Source organism: Lathamus discolor, chromosome 6 (assembly GCF_037157495.1).
Source record: "Lathamus discolor isolate bLatDis1 chromosome 6, bLatDis1.hap1, whole genome shotgun sequence".
NCBI lineage: Eukaryota > Metazoa > Chordata > Aves > Psittaciformes > Psittacidae > Lathamus > Lathamus discolor.
Window position 1 is genome coordinate 76449057 of NC_088889.1, and position 17384 is coordinate 76466440.

General features: G+C 39.3%; 1 protein-coding gene across 11 annotated transcripts in view; it reads right to left on the bottom strand.

Annotated features, from left to right (window-relative positions):
* Positions 1-17384, bottom strand: part of CIITA (class II major histocompatibility complex transactivator) — a 41519-nt gene that overhangs the window by 14077 nt on the left and 10058 nt on the right. For 9 of the 11 annotated variants that reach the window (XR_010613625.1, XR_010613631.1, XR_010613627.1 and 6 more), the window contains 14 exons: positions 16523-16606; positions 15871-15930; positions 13811-13960; positions 12498-12638; positions 10171-10236; positions 8024-9731; positions 7756-7929; positions 6804-6875; positions 5366-5446; positions 3888-3980; positions 3458-3541; positions 2597-2680; positions 2037-2120; positions 1298-1394 (listed from right to left, as the gene is read on the bottom strand). Coding sequence is in view for 2 of the 11 variants with exons in the window: in XM_065683842.1 (XP_065539914.1) it covers positions 1322-1394; positions 2037-2120; positions 2597-2680; positions 3458-3541; positions 3888-3980; positions 5366-5446; positions 6804-6875; positions 7756-7929; positions 8024-9731; positions 10171-10236; positions 12498-12638; positions 13811-13960; positions 15871-15930; positions 16523-16606 (2954 nt within the window). In the remaining 9 variants the exon portion in view is untranslated. The remainder of the gene's footprint in view (positions 1-1297; positions 1395-2036; positions 2121-2596; positions 2681-3457; positions 3542-3887; positions 3981-5365; positions 5447-6803; positions 6876-7755; positions 7930-8023; positions 9732-10170; positions 10237-12497; positions 12639-13810; positions 13961-15870; positions 15931-16522; positions 16607-17384) is intronic. The other 2 variants (XR_010613626.1, XR_010613632.1) reach the window with 2 other exon arrangements.

A 17384-nucleotide genomic window follows, 5' to 3' on the forward strand; every position in this document is an offset into this window, starting at 1 on the left:
CTGCAAACATGGAAGAACAGTAGTGGAGAGAGATGCAAGGGGTTGTTCATGCAGAACTGTGTTAAACACATCTTTTGCTTGGTGCGAAAGTTGATCAGTATCCAAGAACCACCGACTTTCACAGGACAGAGCTCTCTACCACTGACTGCCACTGCTCTGTGGCCAGAGGAGAACCAGGGTCACTTGAGAGCTGACCCACATGTTCAGACATTTAGTGCGTGCTCTCCTCAAATGACTGACAAAGGAGGTTAGAGAAAGCTTTGCTTTTGTAAGGTTTTCTGACAGTGTTCATATACCTAGTGTGTTCTTTTCCAAGTAGCTGTAGTTATTCAACAAGACAGAGTTAGCTATACTGTAGGCTATTAAGGATCACTACAATTTTTCACTTCTGCTGTATCAGGCTAGTCTGTGAAGCTGATGTGGTACCTGAGTCTTCCACACCCCATAGCCTCATCAGTGCCATATATACAGCTCAGTCTACATCAGGTGATGAGTGCACTGAGAGCAGAGTCATGCAAAAGCTTGGCTCACTGCATAGTTTAGGGAGCCACTGCCAACTGCAGCAGTGCCAGGACCATGCAAACCACAGCTGAAGCAGCTGGTGATCACTCTGCAATGTGTTTTTTGCCATCTCAAAGAAAGCTGGAGGGCATCTTGTGTCTGGCTTGATTCTGGCTCCTCATTCTTCACTGCAACCATTTCACTGATGCATTGTGTGTAGTTTTAAGAGGAAGCACACAGCAAAAAAGTAGCAGAAATAGCAGAAACCCACACAAACCAGGCTGAGAACAAGACAGGCAGGAACTAGTAGTTTGCTTGGAGTACAGTATAGGCCCAGCTTCATCGTGAGACAAGCAGCTATTGGGGATTTTGTGCTAAACAGAAGTGAAAGAACTTACCAAAATCCAACACAAAACAATCTCTAAGAAGCACAGAACTCATCTATTAAACATGACAAGTACACAGGAATACATAATTTTCAGCAACAGAAAAGAGAAGGTAAGCAGGCCAGCTGCCAGATGCTCAACAAGCCTGAACTAGGAGTTTTAGAAGTTCGTTCTTGGTGATGCAGCTCTTGCAATCTGCTAGTGCTTGTGCCAGCAAAATGGGAGTGTGCAAGGCGAGTGGGGTGGAATGGACCCGATGTGATGTTGATCTGTACCACTCTAGGGCAGCATCTCTTTACTCAGCCATGTATATGTCGATGCTGTTACTGTGCCTGCTACCAGTGAGACCACAATCAACAGCTGCCACAGAAACAAATCTTTTTGTCTCAGGGAGCCAGGGTTTACGTTACCTTTATCATCTGATCATCTGGAATCTACACACTGATCCTAGAGTCCAGCTGCCGAAGGTGTTCAAGAACTCCATAGGGAATGGTGGGATTCCACATCCTGTAAGGGCAAATTCAGAAGGGAAAGAGATTTTAAGAATAATTTGCTTCAGGTTTTTTTGGTGGATTTGGTATATTTGTGTTTGGGTTTTTTTTAATATATTTTGTTGTTAAGTTGCCTGTTTCTTTTGAGTATCATTCTGTAAAAGTATTTAAGCTATGGAACAAATGAAAATGCATTTTCATTTAGAAGAAAGCAGTTCACTCCTCCAAAACCTGGCTCACTCTAGTTACAGAACACACTACAGTCCTGTCTCCATAACTGTTCTTCAGCTTACTATCAAACTCCCTTCCTCTGAATGTATACTGCCAGCTTCAGTCTATTTAACCTCTAATGATGGCTGCTCATTCAAATACAAATCCTGCAGCACAGAGTAGGTCACACACTCTGGGAGGGTAGAAGATAATGAAGAGAGGCTCAATGTAAACTATGGTTAAAGCAGAACAAACTTGCTTGCGTGGGGTGATGGGAATTAATGCAGCTGAAGCTGCAGAAGTTTTTAACATCTGTAACTGCTTTTGTATCTTAGTGTCTTCTTTTGTGTCTCTTATAAAACTGACAAATGCAGAACACAGCTTTAGCATGAATTTTAACCAAATATACAGAATCAAGACACAGCAAATAGCGTATCAAGAAACTTACACCAATTTCTTTATATGGGGACATTTTCGCAGGCTTTCAGTCAGCTGCTGGGCTCCAGCACCAGTTATTTTGTTATACTGAACTCTGAGGAAAAACCCAACTTTGTTAATGCAGATCACAACATGTAGTGGTGTAATCAAGCATTTCATTCAAAATAAAAAATACCATATGGGCTTATCTGCAGATGAGGGGGAAAGGGAAAAGAAAAATACCAAAATAGATCCTGGATTCAAAAACCTCTAATAAAATACTCAAAAGGTCAAACAGGAAATTTATTCAGTTAATTCGTCTGAAGGATTCCTTATTCTGTGTACCCAAGGTCCTTCTCCAACTCCCCATGATCCTATTCTCTCATCTTAAGCCAGATTTTTTTCATTTTTTTAACCTTAATCCCTTCTAACCACTATCTGGACTCCGCATAGGTACATTTTCCCTGTGAAATTTCCCTAAAGTTTTCTTCCTCAATTTCTGATTCCTTTACCCTGAGCACAGAAGATTTGAATGTTCATTATCCAAGCAAGTTAACTTCTCTGTGCCACCTCAAAAGATTTCATACTCACTCTAGTACTCTCAAAGATGCCATCGCAGGAAGAACTTTGGCAAGATTTTCTGCTCCAAAATCACAAATGCTGTTGTTGTATAAGCTGCAGAAAAGCAAAGTGGTACAGTCACAACTGAATAATGGATAATGTAAACAGATTATATATTAGATCAAGGAATTTCAGATATGGTTGGTACATTTAAGCTTCCAATTTATCCTTATCTAATTGCAGTTAGTTTAAAACAGCTTTCTGTACCAAGTAATGCAAATGGTAACATCCTTCTTCAGCTAGCACAGCTACAGCAAAACCAAGTCTAGATTCCTAATGAATAATGAGGCATTTCTGCCTACATTAGATCAAATTAAAAATCTGCAAGAAAATGAAGCTCAAATATCTGGGGTACAGCATTCAGAAAATTTACACGTGAGCATATTATTCCAGAATTGCACACCACAGTTTCTTGCATTTCTTGCATTCCTTACCGAGCTGCTTCACTCAGGCCTATGCCAGATATTTAATTAAGTGGGATGAACCAGGGGTCTCATATCAGCAAACACACATCACCTTATTGCTGGCTTAGGGCTTAGTAAGCTCCACATAAGCTTGCAGCAGATCATGGCCCTGGGAGCACATTTGTACATAAGTGGGTATTACTGATCGGATTTAAAAATCGGAACAGTCCTCATTATATTCCTGAGATATCCTTCCATATGTCTATGCTTGGTCATACATCCCTCTCCTTTCTAAAGGCTCTATGCAAGAATGAAGTCAAAAGCTCGGCTGCTGCACAGTGCACATAATTGCTTTATGTTCAGCTATTTCTGGCAGAGATAGTGAGGTATATTGTATAAAACAACTGAACAGGACACAACTACTTACCTTAGTGTCTTTAATGAAGACAGGGAAGGAAGAGCTGTAGCTAGCTTCTCAGCACCCACATCAGTTATCTTATTCTGTGATAAACTACAGTAGGTAAGTGAGAACACTTTATTAGTTGAGCACATTTTATTCTGATTTATTACAATGTGGAGACAATTATTTTTTTGTGGTTTTTTATGTATAATTTGGACAGTCTCTTTAGACCAAATGCAGGGGAAACAATAAAGTACAGCCCTTGAAGGGAAATGGGGAATTCCTATAGGATTAACCTATTTGTTAATGAATGTAGATTAAGTATGTCCATGGACTCGTTGGTCTTCCATCCCCATGGATTAGTTGTGCCCATAATTGTTAACACACAGTCCCTTAAGGCTCTAGGTTTAATCTCTCTCTTTTCAAAATTTCCCAGAATTGTTAACCTTGCACTTACTTTAATGTTTCCAGTGATGTGAGGGTTGGAAAGACTTCAGATAGACTTTTTGCTCCTTCATCTCCTATGCCATTTTCACTTAGAGCATCAAGGCTGGGTGATGACAACAAAAGAATTAGCTTCCCTTTTAATTTAAATTTTTGTGGTTTATTCACCTCAGAGACCGCTCTATGTATCTTGAGAAGCTCCTTCTCTGCAGTATCCTCAATCAGCAAGAAGCATCACACAAATTACAGCTTCCCTAATAAGCAGCTTTCTGCTTCCCAAATTTACAGCCTAAGATTTATTTTTTTTTTTACTAGTTGAATGGCTTGACCCATTTCCTTTGAAATGCAAGATTATTTACATGGTTATGAAATAGCTGTGTTCCAGATATGCTGAAATAAGATTTCCTGTGCACACAAAAATATAGAACTGAAAATCCAGCAGATGCTGTAAATCTCTGCCTAACCAGCTCCTTCTCCAGATAGGGGGTATTAGAATTGAAGTTCTTCCTCATTCAGGTATCAAGATGGAAAGAGTTTTACAGTCACAATTTTAGATACTGGATCCCCTCTAGTATGACAGGTAATGCTGAGATACATCGGACTTACTCCAGTTTTCAAGCTTTATTGTTTTCCCAGAATATCATGGAAACGCTAGATACAATACAGACAAATGGTCCATGAGCTGAGCCAGTAAGGCCAAAGACCCTCTCAAAACCCAGTAATCTTCCCATGAGACGGCAGCAGAATGTTGACTATTGTTGCTACAATTGTTTCTAGCCTAAAGCAGCTTAAAATTCAGAGACAGCTGGTTTGTCATGGATACAAGACAATGAAGAGTAACTGGAATTCTTGAAATTATATTTGTAATACTGCTCCTGGTAAAGGAAGGGACAAAGGCTGCGTGAAGTTACATGGGCAGAACCAAAGCAGATACTGGCTATGTTTTTTTTTCTATCTTTCATATGAATCAAATCCACACAGCTCAATCTCTTACAAGTTCCACCAGACATTCAGGATATTTGTTGACACTGGAAGGTGCACAGCACTGGCACAAATACTGAAATTAACCCCTATATTTAACACTGCTTCTGGTTCCAGAGGGAGCCTGTTCTCTCCTGTGGCAGACAGGACTGTGAGTCCCTCACCAGGAGAGAGCCTGAGGCGCGGGCATATAGTGGAGCTTGAATGAAGAAGTAATATACAGGCAGTGCAGTGGCAGGAGGGGAGAGCACCCAGTGGGACTCTGTAGAAAACCTTTCCCAAAAGATTTTAACCACTGAGAAACACACAGGAAAGTGACTGAAAGAGTATCGAGCAAACCACTACCGAGTGTTTTAAGGAAGGATGAAGAGTGCTAGCTTTTAGTCTGCTGCTGTATTCTCTGAATGTTTTTATGTTAGTTTGTTCAAAGCAAGTAGTCTTCTTGGCTCCCCCATCATCACGGGTTGCTGAGGAGCAACATTAGCAAACGTCATCTTTAGTATTACTCACTCTAAGTATTGAAGTGATGGAAATGCTGCAAGAATTCCCACGAGTTTTAAGAATCCCCGAAGGCCGCATACTGGACCCAGGCTGCAAGAAAAGAAATACAGACATGCAGCAGCTTTTTCACATGCTCAGAAACAGCAGAAGTTATGAATTTTTCAGTTCTTCCCCTGCAGTCCCAAATGCAAGCCAGTTACACTCCTCAGAAACAGCCATTCCCTACTATCTGCAGCAAAGATTTCTACTTCAAAGCCTCCAGATGAGAACCCCGCAAGGCCAAGATGAGACAGAACAGAGCTGCTTGCACAGAAACAGCAGAACATGCATTTGCCACTTTTTTTTTACTCTTTGCAAGACTCATCTTACCTGATTTAGATTCCTGCATTTTTTATCTTTTTCTATTTTTCCAGTTTTTTTTTTTTTTTAATATTATAATCTTGATAATCTAGATGAAACAAATCTCTCTCTATCCCCACCCTCCCCACCCCCCCTCCCCCACTGTTGGCAATTCACACTAACTTAAGATCAACATTTTACTGCAGCTTGAAGCAGAAATTGAATATTCCAGCTCCAAGCATTTGTCCCTCAGACATTAACCTCTTATTTGGAGTTTCCTTGGTATCAGAACAAGCTCAGCCTAGTTAAAGGATTGGAATTAAAAAAAAAAAAAAAAGATTAAAATAAATGGAAGTTAGGAGAGGAAGCAGGAAGGGAAAGGAGCATGAAATCAGAAGTGAGGCCAAGCATACCCTCTAGACTGGGTCAGATGTGAAGAGCAGGAAACAGATGAGGACCTGATGAGAGTACGCCATTGCACTGGTGCCATTTCTGCCCAAACTAATTCACACACTATGGTAGGGAATTTTAAGCAGCAGAACAGCCTTGGAAGCTGCTTACAGTTTGTAGGGAAGAAGAAATGTTACTACACCTCATGTTTAAAGTCAGTGTTTCCAAGTCAATCTTCCTTCTTCCAGGAAAATGGTGATAAATGTTTTACCTGGGAGGCATTCTCTGACCTTATTCTCTCATGGCCTAAGCTCTGATAGGGCAGAAAATTACATCAGAAGACTCAGATAAAAATGTTGAGCAGTTCTGGGGAAGAAAAGATATTTCCCAGATGCTGGATTGTGATCAAGATACTTTATACCCTATGGCACAAGATCTACACCTGGTGATAAAGAGCTATCTTGCAGTGAAAATGGAATAAAATAGACCAAACCGTGTTAACCTGTATCATGGCAGGAGCCAGAAATTATGTTTTGTGAGTTTGGGCCATAACTTAACATATCAAGTTGAGAAAAGCAAAATAGCAATAAATGGGGTTTACTTAATACTTTGCCATAAACTAATTGTATATCAGTTCAATTACTGTAGCCAATATCCATAATTCTTCTGAGTCTTAAATGCAATCATCTATCAATCAACAGAGAGATGTATTACTTACGCAAATTCTAGTTTCCTGAGGTTTTTGATGGCAGGAATTTCATAGCTGCTGCAACCAGATGCATCTTGCACACTAAAAACATCACAGTAGAACCAGAGCGTGATAAATATTTTAGCAACCAAAACAGCACTTTACATATAAATTCATGGTAAACTTTTACAAGAAATAAACCACTGTTGCATTAACTGAGGAACCAGAAATTTCAGAATAACTCCTGCTCCAGCCTTCCTTCATCCAATTCATTCCAATTTTCAGATTGAAATGAATTTCAAATGACCGCACCTTTTGTAGTGCAGTCATTTGCTCTTTTTCCAACAGAACTTAAAAACACATTCTTCTAAATCAAGTGTCTTCTGTCAAACATAAAATTTCCATATATTTTAATCAAAATATTCTGCTGATGTTAAAATGGAAGTCCCCATTTCTATTTAAAAAACAACCAAAATACTTTCTTTATGCATGCTATTAATTGCAACCATTCCCCATGCAACATTATGAGCAGGGATGAAACACAGGGTTTCACATAACACAAGCTTTTACCTCCTGAGCTAAAGGGCCAACTCAGGTCATTTGTGACTGGTGCAAACCAAGCCTTCATTTATGGCCCAGGTGCTACAGGGGAGAAAAATCAGTTAGCCCAAGTTGTGTAAGTGAAAGAGATTGGAAGATAGCAGCATTCTCAGAGATTAAAAAGGAATCTGAAGAAAAAAATGAGAGCCAGCTTTTTTTATTGGCAGTTTTGACAAATGTTCTGCATGGTGCTGTCATTGCTTCTCCCTGCCCTGACAACAACCACATATTGGGGTAGGAGAACACCCTGAGATGATACAAGAGCTTGTACTGCCTTAGTCACTTCACCTTTGGACAAGCAGAGGATTCCGTTTTTCCAGCACTGTCAGTAAACCCCCATTTTCTTAAATCACTAGTATATTAAGATCATAAATGAGCCTACCAATTGATCATCTTCTTCTGTATATCCACAAGGTCTGAAAGGTCACTGATGTCCTTCATTGTCTTTGCCTTAAAGGGATCAAGAACAAATTTCTCTGTTGATGCTCTCAGCAGTTCATAGTCTTTTGCCTGTTCTAAAGACTTCCAGAGCCTGACTGTGTCACTGAGGGAGGCCCTGTGAAGTGAAATCAACAGATATGATTGCTGTTGTTGCATGAGCGAGTCATACAGTCTATGAATGACACTACTATCTACAAAGAATGACCTACCTGAAAGATGACACATTCTTCAGGCCAACCAAGTCTTTCAGTCCTTGCATGTCAACGCTGCTGTTTCGCAAATCCAAAGAAAACTCTTTTCTTGACCTTTTTAAAATAGAGTGCAGTACATGGACGTCAGGTGGTGTTAGAACTACACCCAGAAAAGACAGGTCTGGCTTGAGCCTTAAGGCCACATGCTGCAAAAGATAACTGCTTTGTGTTTCATAAATACATTGTAAGAGTTTGAGTAACCTCTCTGGACAGAGCTCATTTATCTGCAGCCTTCTAATACATTTCAACAGTGTTTTCTGCTTCTTGATTGACTGTTTTACAATCTTATTTGAAAGGGAGCAGAAGGAGGGGTCATCCTGGAGGAACAACAATCCAGACAAAAACTGAGGCACTAAATCTAACCAATTATAAGGTTTTTTCTTCTTGGATGGAAAAGACAGGTACTTTGTTAGACTTTTATCCTTGATCTCTTCTGCTAACGTAAGGTGAAGTGCACCCAAGAAATTCTGAATGATAAAATCAGCGAATGTGCTCCCAAATGCCTCTTCTCCACTATCTGAATGTTTGGGGAATGCAAATGGCAGGAAAAATCCGTATTTCAGAGCAAACTCTTTAACCTCCTTAGAAGGAAGAAGATCACTTTTTATGGCACTTCGGTGCTTTTCTCCAAGATACCAGGCTATATGGGCCAGCTTAGCAAGACTTTCTTGATTTTGAATGGCTACAGCATCTGCTTGCATAGGTATTATCTTCTGCTGAAAAAATTTCAGGAAGACTGTAGTAAGAGTTGAAGGAAGACACTTGTCTCCCATTTCAAGTACTGTCTCACAGAGAAAACAAACAAATCTACACATAACAGGGCTGAAACAATGACTGAACAAGTACTCACACTCCTTGATTAATTTCAGTGCATTATCACTGTAGGGTAATCCTTCAAAGTATTTGTTTATGTACAATTCTCTCTGCTGAGGGGAAAATCCTGTTATTTCAATAGCCTTATCCACTTTGGACACACACTGGTACACCTTGTCTTTTGGTCTTGCTGTTAGCAATAAAGTACAACCATTGAGTATCTTTTTTTGAATGAGCCCTGAAAGCAGCTCCTTTATAGTGCACAAGTCTTGTTCAGGCTGGCTGGCTGAGCAACGAAGAAAATTTTCATGATCATGCAACCCTTCAAAGCCATCAAAAACCAGAAGGACTTTAGCAGGATTTTTCAAGATATACTCAAAGATCTCTTTGCTTCCCTCTTGAGGTTTCACAAAAAATTCAAGCAGCAGATCCTTCAGGCTATATTGCTTCTCAGGCAAGCTTATTTGTTTGCAGTCAAACCAAAACACAAATTCAAATTGAGAAAATTCTCCATTGGACCAGTCCTGGCAGATCTTCTGAACAAGAATGCTTTTGCCCATTCCTGCTTTTCCCAGAACCACAATCACTTTAGTCTCTAAATCTTTGCTTCCTGGGATTTGAAATATTTGGCTTCTTTTAAGGGCTGCTTTTTCCTTCTCTTGCAGACTGCATGTTACCAGCTTCTTTTCCATTGCTTTAATGCTATTCTTCCCAGTCTTGGTTTCAGTTTGGCTTTGGACAAGTGTCCCATCAATAAACAGGTGATCAAGAGCTACTTCACGCTCCATGGCCACAGATCTGCAGACATCTTGGAAATAATGCTTAAGTGATGTACAGAAGGCTTCCACTGGCTCTAAAGAAATAGAAAGCACACATAAACTCCAGAAAACTGTTCACACATGACAACATTAGTGGTTTAAGTACATAATTGTAATATGGTCAAAATACACCAGTTCCCATAAAGAGCCTGTGTCTGGATTTATCCCATGCAACTGCAGGTACTTAAATTTGGAGTACAGGCACAACAGACACCTTTACACCATGAAACGAAAAAGTTTGGAGGTATCCACACATACGATATAAGCAGCTAAGTACACTGACCTTCTGGGCTAGATATCTAAAGGTAGACAAATCTAACATTTTAAAAATAGAAACTGTGCTAAAAAACTTGGAACAGCTTCACAAACTGTTGAATGACAATTCCTACAAGTAGCTTTTCTTTATGCAATGAAACACAGAAAAAAATAGCCAAAAAACTCCAGAAGTTTTAAGTACAAGAGACCTAAACTCACTTGGTCTTTTGAGAGGTTCTTCAGAAGGAATTATGGGAACTTGGACTTCTTTGAGCATTTCTAAACCTGAAAAAAACCAAAACAATATACTTGAGGAAGACACCTAGATAGTCACTGATTCAGCTTTACTAATTTGAACATTAAGACTAATGCAAATTTTCAAGTTCATTGCAACATATATAGTATGAATCATCCAGAGAAAGAGAGGTCTTGTTTATTTTACAAGGGAAAGGAAAAATGTCCTCAGCCATACAATTCAGCTGACATGAACTGTCACAGGCAGCACGACACCACAAAAGATGACAGCTGATCCAATGTTGTAAGAAGCAGAAGACATATCATAACAAGTTGACATCCACTGTTCTTTTAAAATGTCAGGGGTTTGCATAAATTCATGTTCACACACTGGACTTCTTTATATCATCAAATCAATAACTTCCTTTTACTATTCCACATCTTGTAACCAAGCATTAAGGATGAAAGTCACAGAGAAATTACTATTGGTTGCAGAATTTACCCATTGCTCTTCCTGATGAAGTACTGTCACTGTCCAATTTTCTTTATTTTTGCCTGCTTGTTTTCAAACTACTGCAGTCTTTTGCACTTGGTCAGATAAGCCACGTTTGCCGAACACATAACTGGGAATTTTTCAGGGAAAGCGTATTTTCTACAGATTTGTGATGACAGTATCTGTTCTGACAAAACTTTTGGTAGGAAAAGCTTCGTAGACACAGGACAGAATTTAAATTGACAGAGGCTGTAACAAACCCAACTTCATCACTAGTCTTGTGGAAACCACACTTAGCAGAGACGTGGGGCAAAAACCCAAACCACAACAGGTTCATCTACTTAGATTTGGACAAATGATTTATTACAATAAGATTTGGTTTATCTTGATATAAAAAGTTATTTAAAAAACAAAATAAAGTTTCAGAGATCTGAAAACTAATTCCTACCCCACATGCCAGCAATAGATGGAATGGTTAGAATTCAGGGCTGCTTCTAGCAGGGAAGCAGTCTCAGACTTCTCATAAGCAAGTCCTTTTTCCAGTGAAAGAATACATTTGATAGAAAGAGTTCGCCTCCTTGTAGAAGAAAAATCTACTGAAGATATTAAATAACAAGGGGACATGCCTGTTTTCAGGCAAATGTCTTGTTTTGGTTTATTACTTATTAAATAAACACAGCAGAATGGAAAACCAAGAAAAACTGTAATTAGACATTTAGATGGGAAGCAGCATTGGTCAAATCAATCAGATGTTAACAATTTTCTAAAAAGGAAAGGAAACTGACTTGATAGATAAAGCAATTTTTCTGCTGCATTTGGAATTCTGAGGTTTGTGACATACTTATATAACGTTGTGCTGCTGTAAATCAGTTGGAATTATTAGTACTGTGTGTTCACATAAACAGTATACATAACGTACAAGTACCTCCCTAAACCCATGGGTATTTGCGTGTTAATCCTCACTTTAAAATTATGCTATTGTGGGCTCTGTTGCCACCAGAGGGCAACAGAACGCTGCAGCAAGCAGCTATAATTACCCGAGTACAGGGAGACCAGAAACTAAGCACCCCCTGAAATCAAACTGTTGCTAACAGTTCCCTGAGGGCTGGAAGGAAAGTGAGGAAAGCTTGCTACCATAGGTGGGACTGTTACACCCTGACCAAGGCTCCAATTTCTTTATAAGCCTTTCTATATATTATGCTTCTGTATTGTTTAGTCAAGTCATCATTTTGGCTTTGAAGGTTCAATTTTAACTGACTGCAGTATGGCTTCCAGCACCAAGAATTTAAGATGCTCAGGCCATGCCAGTACCAGCACAACTTCCACTTCTGATGATGCACACTGGCCTTTTGTATTGTTTCAACTGGACAAGAAGACTTCATCTTGTAGCATGCAGCTAACATATAGCTGAATCCTTAGTTCTACAACCCTTTATCTGCTCTGTATTTTGAACTAGACTAAGCAGCCAGTGAGCAATACAAAGAAATACCATTAATTTTTATTTTCCTCTATAAGGTCTATATGAGTAAAGCCCAAAGGGGAAAGTTGGCTTTGGACAGAAGCAATCTGCTCCCTCTCCCAATCCAGAGTACTGCATACATACAAATATGTTCTCTAGATACCACATAAACTACCTAGAAAACTTGGGGATATCAATGTTTCAGTGGGAGAAGTCAGTGATGGCAAGAAAAAAAAGTGATAGTTTTCAGCCTATCATAGCTATCAGTATCTGAAATGAAGGAACTTTGTACTTTGTTGACAGTATTGTCTTTCCAGTACTTTCTGCCTACTTTTGTGAGTAAAAGCGTATTGCTCTCACCTGGATATATTAGAACATCAGATGTGCCGTTTCCAAGAACAAAGCCAAGTATCTGCTTAGGAGGATCTGCAAAGCCTGCATTCTGTTGGCTCCCTTTCATGCCAACAAATAGACACTCTGGAATCAGAGGTGCTGAAGGTCCTGAAATGAGTGCAGAGCAATTACTCTTCTGTTTTTAAAGGCTCCTGGTTTCTAAAGGTTTTCAAGTTAAAGAAAATATCCTTTCTGGCAGCTTCTGGGCAAATATTCCCAGTGGAGAGTTAATGAACCAGAATTCATAGGCTCACATGAAGTCTACAGAATCCATTATTCAAAAAATCTTAACAGGTACAATGAATGCGAAATACAAGGGATTACCCAGCTTTTAGTAAGTACTATTTTTTGATAGTCTAAAGAGAAATCCTATTAATATAACGAATGGTGCCTAAGGAAAAATCTGTAAATGTATGGACCAGAGACCCAGAAGAGAGGAAATGTATAGATATTGTGTATCTGAATTAATTTAACCATCCTTTGCACTACATCTTTCCCACATAACTGCACATCATGCTGCTTGTGCAAGCAGCTAGCAAGGATCCTCCTTCTGAACCTGCACTGGGAAATTTTCTTGATGATACAGTGCTTGCAATTTAATCAGCCATAGTTCTGCGCTTCACTAAGTGTGACAGAATTTCTTTTGCTCCTTTGTGCTGTTTCAGCTGTCATTACATACTTCAAGACTTCTAACATATCCACTACTTTTTGGTTCATTTCCAGCACAGATTTAACAGCGAAAGGTGTTGAATTCTGTCTTTGTCATTAGCACTTGCCAGTGTACCGTGAGCATCTGCTGCTACTCAACATTATCAAGGCAAGGTGGCTACACAGCCCATCACTTGGATAGGTATTCAGGTTTTACAAATAAAATTCCAACCTAGATTTTTCTCTGCTACTATAAATACAATTGTCCTCTGGATAGCCCCTGGATGAAAGGAACTAACCCAAAGTTTAGGAATGAAAATTTTGTGATTTCCTATTAAGACAAGCAAGTAGTTATTTAGATTAGCATACAGCAAATAACTGTTCTCTTATATATTAACCTGCATTTCACCAGTTAAATGAAAGACTCACTGTTTCATTAGGGGCTTTTAATTTCCCTTGAATATTTTTCATTCTTTTAGTGAGTGCCATATTTCCAGTGCTCGATTTAATCAGCTGCCATGCTTGTTTTCCTCACCATTGTTCATGGTCAACAACCAGATTTATGAGAGAGCTTTCCCCCTGTATAAATCAACCCATGTACAGGTGCACACCTGTAGCTCTACTGTACGTACCAGAAATTAAGAAACTCCTTTCCAACGCATTGGCAGCAAGAAGAGAAAAGGACATGTGCTGGTTAGTTAGTGAGGTGGAGCTAGCTGGATGGGTGTTCAGAGGCATAGTAAGGAAACTGCCGTTCCCTGCAGACACTGCAGGGACTTCCACTTGAGAAAAAAAAAGAAAGGCAAACCAAAAAGAAGAAAGTTATTTCATTGCTAAAAGTTAAGCTGGCCAAAGAAGAGGTCTCAACTGATATTATAAATCACTTGATTCTGATCAGCTGTGCTTTGATTTTCCAAAAGCAAAGCCAATTCACAATAGCTTTCTGCAATGTACTCCCCATCTAAGTATTGCCGCATTGATATAGTCAGAGGAGATCAGGTACTGCTACAGCTAGCTGCAAATAGCTGGGCAAATCTAAAGTTGAATTCTATTCAATTCGTTTGAAAGAATCTCATCCCTGGCTTACCACTCTGAACTTTAGTACACATTAGCCTCTTTACTGCACATGTTCTTACACTTCTGAAGACCTGATGCATTTCCCTTTGCAGGATCATTCTGTGACACTCATTTTATGACAGGTTAAATAAATTCCTGATTTTGTTATGTAGCTCATCTTTTTGTCAATTAGCCCAGTACGTATACTACCTGACATGTATATTCCTTCCCTCAGCACTCTCAATGGGTCAGTAAGGTAGAGAGACTGATAATATTCTGAGCACTTTCCACCTATCAAGAAAAGGATAGGCACAGCTTTACAAAGCACCTGATAGCTCTGTGATGATACTGTAGACTGAAATGCAAGTCCTGTAGGGTGAGACATTTTTGCTGGTTTGGTTTTCTTTCTAAATCAGGAATTGATGTATCATTTCCTTAATGAAAACTCTCATTGTTAGTGTGGCATAAATGGAGGCTTATTCTCCCTCCTTCCTCCTGAAATTCACACAAACATTGGAAAAACAGCTTGGGTCACAGTCCCAGTGCATGTGTGTGTTCTCGTTGAATTTCAGCCAGTCTATGCCAGTTCCTTTGAGTATTGCTGGGCAATTGCCAGGCTGAATTTTGCTGAGATGCAGTCCCATAATCCAAGCATTCTCTGCATGGCTCTCTAGGTTACACATGCTGGTTCTGGCTGCCCACCCTGACATGCACACAGCCAATCAGGTTTCATACAGTCAGAGCTCCTCTCAGGAAGTGTGCTAACATACAATAATGCATACATCACTTCAAAACACAGTATGGTATATTCACCCTAAGACGGTTGCTCTCACATGGATTTTACAAGAGTATTTTGATGGTTTATCTATGCCTGAGACACGCATTTAGGCTCCAGACTAAGAATAAGAATTCTAGCACCAGTTTACACCTAGGAAACAAGTTGCAGCCTGTCTGCTGGCCACAGTTACTGCCCTGTAGGTGGTCAAACAGCATGCAGCACCTTGACATTTCCCTTCCTCTCATGCTTACTTTGGTTTAAAGAACTGTATAGCATGGGCTGGGCCAAGAAGCTATCTCTTCACAGTTACTATTTTCACTAGGATGTTTGACTAGATTTTTGGGAGGTGACATGCTTAGAACAAAGAGGATCAAATATAGGAGATAACAAACGATGGCCTGGGTCACATTCCCCGTCATAAACAAAAGGTATACATGATAAAACTGACAAAATTTGACCCTGACCCCATCCTCCACTGTTTTGCTTTCTTCTCTAAGATTTTAGACATATTTAGAGAAGTTCAACTAGACCTCATCTGATGCTAAGGAAGTAATTTTTCTATCACACATCAGGAACATGTGCTTCTGAAGCATAAGGATCCAGTGGTTCCCAGGCTATCATGTAGTTGGTCCTAAGATGCAGTTTAATAGTTACTACTAAGAGGGCACAGATTCATTGCATCATAAATTAGTCAAGGTGCATAAGAATGTGATTCTACAATGATTTCTACTCTGCTGGAAGTAAAAACATGAAAATGCGTGATGATGCTGTATCATCAAATACCTAACAGAGGATGAGACTTTGGAACATAAGACAGTATATGTTCAATAATCTTTTCCTATTCAGCCAACAACTTACCTGTTTTCCTGTATTTGGGTTCTGAAGCATCAGAGCAACTCTCTGCAGAGGCTAAGAACGCTGAAAGAGAAGTGATGATAAAAGACAAAAATTGAAGCAGTTTGGTAAGTTTAAGTTTGCACCATGGAAATTTATTTGAACCTTTTAAAGTAGAATGAGATGTTATCAGTTTTAATTCATCTATTTCAGAATTGTTTGGGGCCAATATATAAAATACGAATGTGAGAAGCCTCATATTATTTCACTCTGACTGTGAAGTTTCAATTAGGCTACAGATTTTTGTACCAGTAATCAAAGATTTTTGCTGCTGCTCTTGGTATTGAAGAGGGAACTGTTCAGCTTATGTTTGCTAAGCAGTAGAGTCACTGAAAACAAAATTAACACTGTCACACAGATGAAGGGAAGAAATACAGCATACTTAATGTCATGTTACAGGACAACAAATTCTGCAAATTGTAAAGAATGTGCCTGTGGGAGTTGGTTTTACTTCCAGCCCACAGAGGGTAAGCAAAGTCGGATGAAGCACATCTGGTTGTATCAGTGAAGAACTACACGACAGATGCATTGAGGCTGGGTTAAAACCAAAGTGTCGAAATGCAAATTTAGGATTCAAATTCTGCAGCCTTTCAAACTCTTACTGTTTTTCACTTACTTCGTTTGTGACATTTCTGCACCTTTACGTCAGGAAGCATCTCACTGTTTTCAGCTGCTATTTCTTCCAAAATAAGGTTCTCTGCTAAAAATATGTAAAAATGTCAACCTTTGCTCTCCTAGAAAAATTATAGGAAGAGAAAAAGTAACAGAAACATACCAACAGGTGGCAAAGATAAAACATGCTCCAAATAAATGCAGTAAAATACATATTTAGATCAAGAGGATTTAGAAAGCCCACAGAGCTTTGAATGCAGGTTCTGTTACCCTGTGTTGGTTTCTGAACTGTAAGATATTAATCTACCGCTATTAATTCAGTGGCTAATAAACACTTCTCAATGCTTTAATGATGAGCAAAGGATAAAAGGATAAAACATCACAGCTGTATCACAGCATAATCTCAGTGCTAGCAAAGTTATTTACTCATTTTTGGTACAGAAAGGATTAGATCCTTTAAGAGACTATATTTTGTGTTGTAAGAACTGTGAAGTTATCTGTACCATTCTTCTACTGGCTAATCATTCAGCACTAATACCGTATCTTGTTTCCTCTAAAACCAAAACAAATTTTGCCATTAGGTGCAAAAAGCCTCGATTTTTAAACAAACCAGGGAACAGTAAAAAGTCAAGCAATTATCTCTGGTCAAGCACTGAATGAAGGAATCATTTACCACATGTATACTACAGCACTGCTGCATTGATCAGGGAGAGAAGTAAAATTTAACATGCTTCCTCAGGCAGCTTTTTGCATCCTGGACAGAAGTGAGTGTGCATGAGCAGCATTTAAAAGCATGGTAAGTCCTCTGGGTGGTTCAGCTTTAATGAACTTCTGCATACCGCCTGTGCTGTGCTTAGAATAAGTCA